This window comes from Apteryx rowi, unplaced genomic scaffold, assembly GCF_003343035.1.
Source record: "Apteryx rowi isolate R43461 unplaced genomic scaffold, aptRow1 scaffold_45, whole genome shotgun sequence".
In the NCBI taxonomy this organism is placed as follows: domain Eukaryota; kingdom Metazoa; phylum Chordata; class Aves; order Apterygiformes; family Apterygidae; genus Apteryx; species Apteryx rowi.
Window position 1 is genome coordinate 3,112,741 of NW_020450705.1, and position 12,146 is coordinate 3,124,886.

The 12,146-nt window shown below is 60.6% G+C and overlaps 1 protein-coding gene across 1 annotated transcript; it reads left to right on the forward strand.

The window, feature by feature from the left end:
• The first annotated feature begins 66 nt into the window (after positions 1-66).
• Positions 67-10,693, forward strand: NUAK2 (NUAK family kinase 2). Its single transcript, XM_026077258.1, has 7 exons — positions 67-271; positions 5,019-5,139; positions 6,850-7,001; positions 7,991-8,056; positions 8,780-8,899; positions 9,345-9,477; positions 9,558-10,693. The coding sequence occupies exons 1-7, from the start codon at positions 77-79 to the stop codon at positions 10,691-10,693; spliced, it is 1,923 nt and encodes a 640-aa protein (XP_025933043.1). The 5' UTR covers positions 67-76.
• Positions 10,694-12,146: the final 1,453 nt, after the last annotated feature.

Sequence of the window (12,146 nt, forward strand, 5' to 3'; positions counted from 1 at the left end):
CCGGGACCGGGAGCGGGGCCGGAGCCGGAGCCGGAGCCGGAGCCGGAGCCGGAGCCGGTGCGGGGCCGAGCGCGGCATGGAGCGGGCGGCGGGGCCGGGGGCGGCGCTGGCCGAGGGGCTCATCAAGTCGCCGCGGCCGCTGATGAAGAAGCAGGCGGTGAAGCGGCACCACCACAAGCACAACCTCAAGCACCGCTACGAGTTCCTGGAAACGCTGGGCAAAGGCACCTACGGGAAGGTGAAGAAAGCCCGGGAGCGCTCCGGCAAGCTGGTGAGCATCCCCCCCTCCCCTGCCCCCGCGCACCGGTGCACGGCGCTGTGCATCCCCCCGCCGGGCCCTGGTGCATCGCCGGCCCCGCTGCCGAGCCCAGTCCGTGGGCTCCGCGCCTCCCCTCGCAGCGAGGGACCGGCCGGGGCCCGGCCTCCGAGCAGCCCCGCAGGGGTCGGGGGGCAGCGTTGGGGCAGGCTGGGGCCCGGCCGCCCCCGGAGCCGCGGTTAGCGTGGGTCTGCTCGCGCCCACCGGCGGATTGCAGCTCCGGTCACGCACTTGACCGAGTCGGGCTTCCTGGTGAAAGGAGTTTGCACATATCCGGCAGTGCAGAGCAAACACTGCACTTGAGTCTCAAGGATCTTTCCCTTCCTCTTGCCCTGGATTTTGGTTGGTTTTACGTGTTGACTCTTAGCAGTGGTGTGTGGCATGCAAGCAAAGCCAAGCCCCTTGGAGTGCCCTGAGTGTCTGATTGAAATCGTGACTCCTTGAATCAAACATCTCAGCCTGTCTGAAGCAAGTGTCTCGGTGTGCAATGCACAGCTCGACCCAGAGCACAGATATCCAACACGTCGGAAGTGTGCGGGGAGAGGTGGTGGAGCGTAGCCCCCCAGGAAAGGGGGCTACCACTGGTTCTGAGCAGCCCTGCCCTTTAGATCAGCAGGCGTTCAAAGGACAAACTTGTGTGTGATTTCCCTGTCCCTGTTCAGTGCCGAGCTCCCTATGGTGCAGGATGGGACCAGTGAAAGGCACTCGCACCCCAACCCTTGCGAGACCATAGGGGTGAGCAATAAGGGTTCGCCTGCGAGTAGCGTAACTGGCCCAACGAGGCACGGCAGCAGCAAAGGTGGGTGCGAGACCGAATTGCTAACATGCTGCAAAGGCATGTCAAGGAAAGCAACTGTAAATCGGAGAGGTTTTCTTGTGTAACACACCAGCTCTTAATTAACTCAGATCTGCCACTGCCATTAGCCTATCTGATTTTGAAGACGCTGCTATTTTCCTGCATAATCAGGGCCCTGAAATGCAGCTCCTACCCACTGACCTAGAACGATCCCGCCCCTTGGGATGGGTGAGAAGATTTGGCTTTGCTTTTCTGCCACTAACAAAGCTTGTACAGAGATTCTTTGAACTACCAGAAAACCTGCCTATCTGTGCAAGCCCCTTAGGACAGGGACTTGTTTGCCTAGTAGTATTAGGCTGTGATAATGTGAATTAAGTGCACAGGCCAATGACTCTTCAATAAATGCCAAAGACAGTCAAAGGCTCGACTAACTGGTACCACGCAGACCTGGCCATGTAGAAACAGGAGGCTTAACCACAAATCTCTCCTCTTCCCACAAATTCTTTCTTGCACCACTCAGCATTTCCGGACCTGTTTAATCTTCAGGCTTATCCTGAGCTGGCTTGTTATTTGCTCGTTCTCTAAGTGGCTTTCACTTCCTAAATACTGAGGTGTGAGAGCAGGTATGACTGCCTCCTCCGGTTATCCCTCTCACGGGCTGTGCGCAGATCCAACACTGACGGCTGAAGCCATAAAGCTGGAACCGTTCCATGCGTGGTTTTTGCCTCTGGCTAATCAGAAACCACCTCTGTCAGATGCACTACGTGTTGAACTGTCTTGTTTTACTGCCTAGTTTTCTTTTTCCTTGAATTTTAACCATCCTACCTGGACTTAGCTCAAAACAAAGTGTGTCTAGTCACTTAGTTGATTACGGGAAGACCAGACTCTGTGAGGTGCTGGATTTTGGGGGGCTTCCATGAATGTTCATTGTCAGAAAATCACCACTTGTTTTCTGCTTAGAAATCCTTTAGGTGACGTGACGCTCACGCCTGGCGGTGGGTACTTCTGCCGAGCGCCCTTCCCAGCAGCTGGAGAMCTGGTGCGCCTTTGAAATAGCAGGCAGGTGGGGAGAGACTTGCTGGCTTTTCTTGCTGCGTCTCCTGCTTTGAAGATGCGGTAACATGTGCCATGGTGGTGCAAGCTGGCTCCTGCACCTGTTTGCATTGCAGCATCTGGCCTATTTTCTTCCAGCCTAGTGTTTCTTCCAGCCTAGTTCCCAAGCCTTGGACTGTAGCCAAGTCAAATAGAAATCAGGACCTCCTGTGGGACTTGCTTGCGATGTCAGAAATGTATTCCTGGGCTTGTGTGATGTCAAGGGGAAGACGGCACCTGGAATATTCCAAAGTAGCAAAGCCTCTTTTGATCTCCAGTAAGGGGGGAACCCCGGTCTCTTCCATTGTGGGTTGTAATCCATATTTCATGGAACATGAAATGCTGCACTTGCAATCTGGAACAACTTTTAAAGAGCTGCCTGGGGTTGTAACTTAATATGTCTTTCAGCAGCTGCTTAAAATACCTGTTCTGCCCCCAAAACTTTTAATTAAAAGCTTTTTGACTTGGAAAGTACTCTCAAGTTCTCCAGGATCTAGCAGCAGGATTTCTTGGGGCTGTCTCCTGCGGGAGATTCTTCTTGTGGGCATTGGCGAGGGAGAGGAAGGATGCAGGGTCCTGACAGGTACCTGCTGTGGAGGTGTCTGACCCCGAAGCTCCTGTCCCCATCTCTAGGGGCAGCTGGGTACTGCCTTTGCTGTCTCGGAGCGGGGATCCTCTGCAATCGGCCTTGTTAGGTGGGAGATGTTTTGGAACAAAGCTGCTTCTGTCCTTTCCCCAGGGACAACCTAGGGGTTGCTTTCCCCGGCAGGGCTTGGCAGATGGCTAGATCACCCTGCCCTCAGTGGCCTGCTCAGTCTTCTTGGCATGAGATATAGACCTGAACGGTGGCATCTCCTCGCTGAGTCGCACCCGAAGCGTTGCATTGGGCAGCCGGCTGGTGAGGAGCGCTCYGCAAGGAGAGCCCTGGGGCTCTAGCAGTGCGCTGACCTGCTTGGGGCTGGAGCTGTGACTCCGTTCGGCCTCCGAGGTCGCTAATGCTGACTGCCAGGTTCACAGGCAGCGGCGTTTGCCTGTGCTCTCCTTGCTGATTACAGCCGGTGGCGTCTCTTAGGGCTTCCCGTGTTGGCAGCCCGGAGCCATTGCGTGTATTTACAGACAGCGGAGTCTTGCTCTGAGACCAGGCTCCACAGCATCTTGGTCAGCAAGCAAAAATGCTACGTACAGCTGGTGACCCCAAAACACGGGGGCCATTGGGCTGGGCTGGATGTCAAGCTTTGGTGGCGGGGCGATGAATGGAGTGAGCAAACAGGGGACTCGGGAGGGCAGGACCAGGCTGACTGGCCGCAAAAAGGCTTTGAGGCATTGCGTGCCTCCTGGAGGGGGTCAGGTAATCAGGGGCCGAAGCAGAAACGGTTAAACTTTAACCTGTTAACCTAGCACGAAGGTCAGGGAAGAAATTCCCTGGCTTTCAAGAAGCTATTATGTGCCCTTGGTATTGCTTCGCGTGACACCCTGGATCTGGGATCAAGCCTCCCTCGGCCAGAGTCCATTCTGCTCGGTTGCCCGCGGGTTCAAGCGCCGCGGCTGGCGCGGGTGCAACGCTTCTCGGCTGTGCGGAAGGCGAACGCCTGCCCGGCGAGCACCGGCCCGAGGTGGGTCAGAGGAGCGGAGATGTGGTCCCTGCGCTCCCACRCAGGAGCGGGGCTGGAGACCGGGCTGCAGCCGTTGTTGGAGCCATTCGCCGCTTGGCAGGCCGGGTCTCGAGGGCGCAAGGCCTCCGACCCCCACCCTAGATCGGAGGGAGACGAGGCCGGGCGTGCATCTCGCGCCGTAAAGGCGGAGGAGGGTCTCCGCCGCGTCTGGCCGTGAGCGTCGGCGCTGAGCTGGCGCTGGCGGCGGGGGGCCGGCGGGCATCTGTGGCCCCTCTCCCTGTTGCTGGGAGACCTGGTGCTCCGTCTCCTCCGGGATCCCTTTACGGGATTAATGCTGTTCCGCATTCTTGTCTGATACAAAAAAAAGAGGTTCTGCTGGATTCAGTTGTAAATTCAGCCCTAGGAGTATATTGTCTCTCCCTAGCTCTTTTGAAAGAGGATTAGAAGGCATCTATTCTCCAGCGCTAACTCTTCTTTCTCCTCCCCTTTCAATTTCCTTGTAGAGGATAACTTGAAAACCCAAGCAAAGCCTGGAAGGCGGCTTGGATGGTCGGTGCTGGGTCTCCCAGCTGGCTGGAGCAAGGTCCTGTGTTTGCTGCCTAGGCAGGATCTGCCCCTTAACGCCAGACTTTCTCCTACCTCTACATAAGCAGKTCCCTGGAATAAATATTTGCAGGGAAAACAAAACCTGTTTTTTCGTTTTCACCACCCCAAGAAGGTGTTGTCATTATCTCCCAAGTCATGTGTGCAGGTCGCGTTCCTCTCGGTGGCYGTGATCCAGCCGGCAGCTCGAGCCGAGGACGCGATTCCTGTAAGCCACTGCAAATAAACAAGGAGCAGGTCTGTGCTCCCCGTGCAAGGAGCTTGGCAAGCGCCTCTTGAGAGCTGGCAGCAGGTTTCCCTGCGCGGGGGTGGGAGCCTCCCTTGTGCACAGCAGAAAGACTCGGAAACTGTAAAAACCTGACTGATAAAATTTCCTTTTTATGGGAGTTACTGCAGCGGAGACTTGAYGCACAGCCCTCAAACAGAGCAGGCCGCCGGGGCGGAGAAGCCAGGCCCCCGATCTGCTGCTCGTGAGCCCCTTCCCGACGGAGCAGGTTGCGTTTCTGGCTCCGCAGCGTGTGTCCGGGAGCTGGGCTGGTGCTGGGCTCCGGCCCCAGTGGCCTCCTGACAGCCCCTCCGCGTCTGTCCCCATCCGCAGGTGGCTATCAAGTCGATCCGGAAAGACAAAATCAAGGATGAGCAGGACCTCGTCCATATCCGGAGAGAGATCGAGATCATGTCGTCCCTCAATCACCCCCACATCATCGCCGTCCACGAAGGTGAGCCCTCGTCTCCCCCGTCCCCTCCAGCGGCTTGTCGGCTCCAGCTCGAATCCCTCCTGCGAGCTGGCGTGGGTTGGAGCGGTGGGATCCGCCACAGGGCTTCCCGTAAGCGGTGCTGGGTYGCCGCGTCCTCCCTCGGCTCCTAGCCAAGCCGAGCTCTCTGCTCGGGTTTTATGGGCATGTTCAGGGCTCAATTCTCAAGTTTCCCTTCTAAAAAAATAATGAGGAAAACGTCTTTTTGAAGCAGAAGYGGTTTGCCGTTCCCAAGCCGCGTGGGCGATGCGGAGTGCCACGGCTCCCCGGCCGATCCTGCCCTCGGCGCTCACCGCCTGCATGCGGCACCGCGGCGGTGGGAAATACCTGCRCCGGAAACAGCCGCTTCCCGTCTCGTCCCCTCCGCTCTGGAGAGGGAAGCGACAGTTTACATGGCCTTTAAAGCCTGGCTCCATGCGGTGGGATGCTGGAAGCCTAAACGCTGCTCCCGGCCCAGCCGGTGGGTGGGAGCCTCCGGCTGCAGGTTGGGACCCAACACGGAGCAGGCGAGGGATTGGGACGGCTCCCGCACGGATGCCGGAGCCCCACTCCAGTGCTTTGGACCGTGCGGCTTGATGTTGGCGTGCTGCGGCTGCCGAGAAGGAGCCGCGTGCTCATCCCGACCTGCAGGAAACGCATGCTCAGGAAAGGGGCAAATGCCGGCACAGAGGAAATCTCTGCAGCTCCACTTCCAGCCCGAGGCAGGAGCAAATCCGGGTGCTGGAGTCCTCCTCTCTCCCTCCCCTGGGGCATCGGCAAACCAAACCACTGGCTGCTTGCAGAGCTACTGATGCCGCCGTGCGGGCAGTGCTTCATGGCTCCGCGTTGCTCCCAGGGAGCCCAGGCAATGCCAATGGGGGCCGAAGGGGAATTTCTTAAGTTCTAGCTACAATCAGATTTGGAGCAAATATCCAACTGGATCAGTCTTTGCTTAAGCGCCAAGTCCCTTGGCCGCAAACCCAGCGCGCCCTGCGCTCTCCCTTGGCGCAGCTGGCTCGGCTGGTGTTTATGGTGCCGTGCTGGGTACGTGCGTGTGGCCAATGCCTGCGTTATTGCCGTTAGTGGCGTACGTGAGGGATCCAGAGTCCTTTTGTCCTCCAAACAAAAGCGAGTGGATTGGCGGTTTGTGCTCGTGTTTGCAGGGACTGAGTCACGCTGATTGCTGCCTCTGCTGGAATTCAGAAATATTGAGGTAGTTTTCTGCGAACAGGAAGAAAACGCTCCATCTCTTGGCTTGAGTCTTAATCCTTATTAGGAGCATGGAGAAAGTCCACCCCGGCCATGCCAGCTGGTCGTTTTATTCCTGTCCCTTTCAGCAGGAATCCCTCTAGCAAAGAACCGCATGCCTTCCCCATCCGCGGGAGGACGGGAGCCCTTTCCCGCGTGGGCTGTGGCCGCAGAGCAGCGGGAAAGCTCGCCGTGCGTGGCTGGCAGCCCTGGCCATGCCGTGGGACACGGGTGGCAGATCAGGCTGCCCGGGTCCTCCTCCAACCGCAGAGCAGGTGCCTGGAGAAAGCCCAGCACCYCCTGCTCCTCGGAGCAGGCCGAGGGCATGGGCAACGGGACAGGCGGTGTGCCGGAGTCGGTTATGGCTTCACCCACTAATTAAAAAGCATGCGCTAATGAGAGCGGCCTTTGGCGAAGCGCCTCATGCCCTGTGGCATCCCCTTGCAGTGTTTGAGAACAGCAGCAAGATCGTCATCGTGATGGAGTACGCCAGCAAGGGCGACCTGTACGACTACATCAGCGAGCGGCAGAGGCTGACGGAGCAGGAGGCGCGCCACTTCTTCCGCCAGGTTGTCTCCGCCGTCTACTACTGCCACAAGGTGGGTCGGCGCCGCGCTCCGAGGCGCTGCGTCCCCAACGGCTCGGGGCGTAAAGCGGAGCAGGTGGGGTCTCCGCGCGCTTGGCGCTGTGAAAGAGGCTCCCTGCACCGCGGCAGAGGTGCAAGGGCCGGGCAGGGGTTGGCTCCCGCGGGGCCTGACGGGGAGGTGAGGGGCACCGCGGTCGGGAGCGGGGTTAATCCTCGCCCTTATCGGAGGGTGCGGCCGGCCTCTGCGGAGGAAGTGATCGAGCCGCTTTTGGAAAGCTTCGCCTGGGCTCTCCTGCTGCCGCGGTGCCGGTCTGACTAAACCAGTCAGGGAATTATCAATTCCAGTCCCACCCGCCACGGAGGGGAACGCCCGGAGCTGCTGCCAGCTCGGGAAGCCAAGCCTGGGCCGCCCGTCTCGGGTGGCCGTGGAGCCTGTCCGGGGCTGCGGGACGAGGAGCGCGTGCTGTGCCTGGCCCGTGCAAGGGTCCTTGGGCCCGGAGGTGTCCCCAGGAGATGCGGAGATGCTCCAAAGCCATGCTTGGGTCATGCATCAGCTGGAAGGGGAGGTTGCAGAGCACCTCTTGAACCCAAAGCAAATCAAGCTCTCGCTTAGCTGGGCAGCAGCAGGTCCCAGCAAAGCGGCCCAGCGCAGAGCTGCCTTGCCTTGGTGTCTGCCGTGCCCCAGCCACGAGCACCCACTGGGGACAGGTACTGGCACGCAGGGAGGGCGCGAGAGCCCAGCGTGCAGCCGGCTGGGATGCACCGTGCTCCCGATCAGCCCGAGGAGAGCAGCGCCCAGTTCAGGATGCTGTGCGTGGATAAGGATGGGCTGTAAAACAAGTTATTTGTTGCTCATCTCATTACTGGAACCGTGTCCTGTTTGAACTCTCGGCTGCTGGCGGGGAGCCTCCGCGGAGCTGCGCTGGCTGGGCGGGTGAATGGCAGTAACCTCCCTGCTGTGACTAACTGCAAACTAAACCTGCCTTTCCCTCCCTCGCGCAGAATGGGATCGTCCACCGAGACCTGAAGCTGGAGAACATCCTTCTCGACGCAAATGGGAACATCAAGGTGAGAGGCTGGCGGAGCCCGGCTGCGCTTGGCGTTTTGCCCAGCGAGGGCTCTCAGGGCCGGCTGTGGCCGAGGAGCTTTCCCGGGCTCGCTCGGCCCACGAGTCCCCGAGCCGCCGCTCCGGCGTGGCGCGAGCTGAGCCCTGCGGCTGGGGGAAGAGGCTGCAGAGGCAGAGCCTCGATGCCGGCTATTAAAGCCATCGTCACTTATCTGGATGCCGATAAGAGGGCAAAGTCTGAACAGAGTGCAAATCGTGACGGGCTGCAGAGCAAAATGAAAATCCTCTCCGTCGGCGCAGCTGATGACGAGCGGGCCGTGGGGCTCTATCCCAGTGCTGCCTCCACTGGAGGCTCGCGAGCACGGACCGGCGTGACGAGCGTAACGAATACCGGTGCGCCGGGTGGAGCAGGCGGAGAATAAACAGCCTCTTGGGGCTGAAGGAGCCGGAGGAGAGCCCTGCCGCTTCCCCTCTGCAGCTGCCCCCCGCTCGTGGCGTCGCAGGCGACGGGGCCGGAGAAGCAGAGCCCCGGGCTTGCCGGGAAGCGGGCGCCGCTTGGGGCAAGCTGCGGTCAGAAGCAGCCGCTGCCGGGGCTGCGGTGAGGCTTCTGGGAGGGGGTAACCTCAGCCAAGCCGCAGCTCGGGAGCATCACATGCAGTCCTGCTCCACCTGCACATAGGAACTTTGACTTTGCTGCTTGATTACAGCTATAAACCTCTCTCTAGATTGCGGACTTTGGCCTCTCCAATGTTTACCAGCAGGACAAACTTCTGCAGACTTATTGTGGCAGCCCGCTCTATGCATCTCCCGAAATCATCAACGGGAGGCCGTACAAAGGCCCAGAGGTAAGTTGTGTCTTGCTCCCCTGCTCACTGGACGTGATGGAAGTGTCTTGCAACAGGGAAGCTCTGAGCACTTTCCCAGGAGAGAGCAATATTACTGGAGCCTGGGGGCTACGATTTGCCGGTGTGAACGGGGGTAACGGGCCCTCTACCAAAGCACTGCACAGCTGGTGCGTGGTAACGGCAAGTCGCAGCCAGGGGTGCCAGGCAGAGGTGGCAGGATGCAGGCAGCTGCCCACAGCACCTCCTCGAGCTGGGCCTGCTGCACTCCCCTGTCCTCCAGAAGAGGACTGCCGTCCCAGGAGCTGCTAGTTAGCCTCTAGTAGGAGGTTCGGCCATGCACAGGCACGGAGCTTGCTGCTTTAATGCTGGCAGCCGGTGTGGGTGGCAGGTGGACAAAGCAGCCCTGTCTTGCTGGCCCACCCTCATCCACCTCTCCATCTTGCAGGTAGACAGCTGGTCTCTTGGCGTTCTCCTCTACATCCTGGTCCATGGTACGATGCCGTTTGATGGCCAAGACTACAAGACTCTGGTCAAGCAGATCACAAGCGGGGACTACCGGGAGCCCACGAAGCTATCGGGTAGGTAGACCCCACGCAGCTCTCCCCTCCCCATCCCGCTGTACACGTTGCCTTTGGTGGCTGATCTGGCTTTTCCCCAGATGCCTGCGGGCTGATCCGGTGGATGCTGATGGTGAACCCGGAGCGCCGAGCCACCATTGAAGACATCGCCACTCACTGGTGGGTGAACTGGGGCTACAAAGTGCCCGTCGGGGAGCAAGAGATGCTGCGGGAGAGCGAGTCGCCCCTGGCCACGGTGGCGGAGTGGCTGCGCCGATCCTCCCGGCCCCTCTTCGAGAACGGCTCCAAGATGCGCTGCTTCTTCAAGCAGCACATGCCCAGCGTCACCCTGGAGAGGCAGCGCTCCCTCAAGAAGTCCAAGAAGGAGAACGACATCTCCCACGTGCTGCAGGAGGCGGCCGTGGCCCCGGAGAACCCCTCCAAGCCCATCCTGAAGAGGCCCAAGGGGATCCTGAAGAAGAAAAACTCCGGCGACCAGAAGGTGCCCGGCCCCGGCCCTCCGCAGCCAGCTGCCGCTGGAGAGGCGAGGGACGAGGAGGGCGAAGCAGCCGCTGCCGGTCTGACCCGAGTCCTGTCCGCGCGGACCCTGGCCTGCGGCGAGGACAGCAGAGCGGTCCCCGTGGCCGTGCCCAGGAAGGGAATCCTGAAAAAGCCGCCGATGAGAGAGTCGGGCTATTACTCCTCCCTGGAGGGCTGCGAGTCCCCGGAGATCCTGGACTCGGAGAGCCTGGACCTCGACGCCAGCGTGTTTGTGGACATCCCCTCCCCGGAGCAGGGCCCCGAGGGCCTCCCCGCCCGCCGCAAAGGCATCCTGAAGCACAACGGCAAGTATTCCTCGAGCAGCGCCGAGTCGGACAGCCTGCCGGGGCCGGGCTTCGGCTCCTTCGGCGAGGCGCCCCTGCCCAGGGTGGCCCCCCGCGCCCGCCCGTCCAGCGCCGTCAGCGAGGACAGCATCCTCTCCACCGAGTCCTTCGACCAGCTCGACCTGCCCGCCCGCGTCCCCGACGGCGGCGGGGGCATGCGGGGCTGCGTCTCCGTCGACAGCCTCCTCCGGCTGGAGGAGATGGAGGAGGAGGAGGCAGGGCGCCGGCTCCGCCGCTGGACTGTGACCCACTGCCAGAGCCCCCTGGCAGAGAGCTGCTTCTCCCTGGCGGACTGCGACAACRTCACCGAGGTCTACAAGCGCGCCGTGGCCATCAGCATGAAGCTGAGCTGAGCAGGGCCCTCCGGGGCGGCCGCGCACCCGCTTCGGGACGGGGCAGAGCCCTCGGCGGGGCCGCGAGCCCCGCTCGGCCGGGGGGACCCGGAGGGACCAAAGCCCGGGGCTGGTCCAGCCACCACCCCAGGCCCCATGGTGGTGGTCTGGTGGCCCTGCGGTCCTGGCTCTGCCGTCCTCCCTTTGCAAACAGGTTCATCATCTCATGGGGGGTGGGGAAGAAGGGTGGTTTTTTTGTTTTTGGGTTTTTTTTTTTTCTTTGCACTGTTCTTGGCTGCACAAGATAACGGAGGGGGCAGGTGATATACCTCAAACAGGCTTGAGATGTAGCAGGGCGCTGGGGGGAGGCCGTGGAGGCTGGAAGGTGCTGTCCTGGCTGGTGGCTAAGATCTGGGCTCTTAGGATCTACTGGCAGTCGGGTACAATCAGTCCAGGCCCAAACTCTTTCCCCCTCCTGCTCTGCAAAACCCAACTGGAATAGCAGGCGCCTCTGCCAGCGCCGTCGCTCCCAGCTCGCTGTCACGGCTGGGAAGCCGGAGAACGTGCCGAGGCCGCGGCGGCTCTGCCCAGCGCAGCCCCCTCGCAGCAGCCGCCTTGGCTCTGCGGCAGCCAGCGTTCCCACCGGATAGACCCTTGGAGCACTCCCGAAAATCCTGCCGCTGCCTCTCCCAGCGCCGCGGGAAACCGCAGTCTGAAAACACGCTCTGATGCCAATGTCAATTTTTAATGCCGAAAGGAGGAGGGGAGGAAAAAAAAAAAGGTGCCTTTCCTAAGGCACTGCTTCTTTATTTATTGCCTTGTGTTGAGTTAATATAAAACTTCAACAGCACTGGATTTACCTGCGTCAGAAAAAAGCTTCCCCAGCCCGATGTCTCTTGCAGGGGGAGGAGTTGGAGCCCGTCGCGGCGAGAGCGGCGGCTCCGAGCTCCTTTGCACTATGTTGCCTCGTGGTCTCGGGCCCTTTCCCGTGTCCGGCGTGTGTGTTTTCTCCTTGTTTCTGTGACATGGTCTAGAGAAGACAATTAAATTAAAAGCAGAACGTAGACCTGGGTTGTTCCTTGGCTGTTCTCCCGCTGCCCGTGCAGGACCCTGCGCCAACGGAGCGTCCCGGCGTCCTTTCCCGCGGCACGGGGTGGTTTGGGCAGGGAGCGGGGACGGAGGGGCCTGTTCCGCCCCGATTCCCCCTCCTGCTGCGGGTGTCCTGCTGCCCGAGGTGCTCCAGCCCCAAGCCTGGGTTTCCCCCCTCCGGTGTCGCGTGGGTTTGGGGCTGTGAAATAGCGAAGGGTCTCGGCAGGAGGAGCCGCCTCCGCTGCCTGCAAGCGCTTTCCCGGGAGCGGGGGCTGGCGGGGGCCGGGCGCGTTCGCGCGCGGCGATGGGAAATCTCCCCTCCGTCCCGTCCCTTTGTCTGCGGCTCCTCCTGCGCCGTTGACACGGGCTCTCTCAGCCTGCAAAG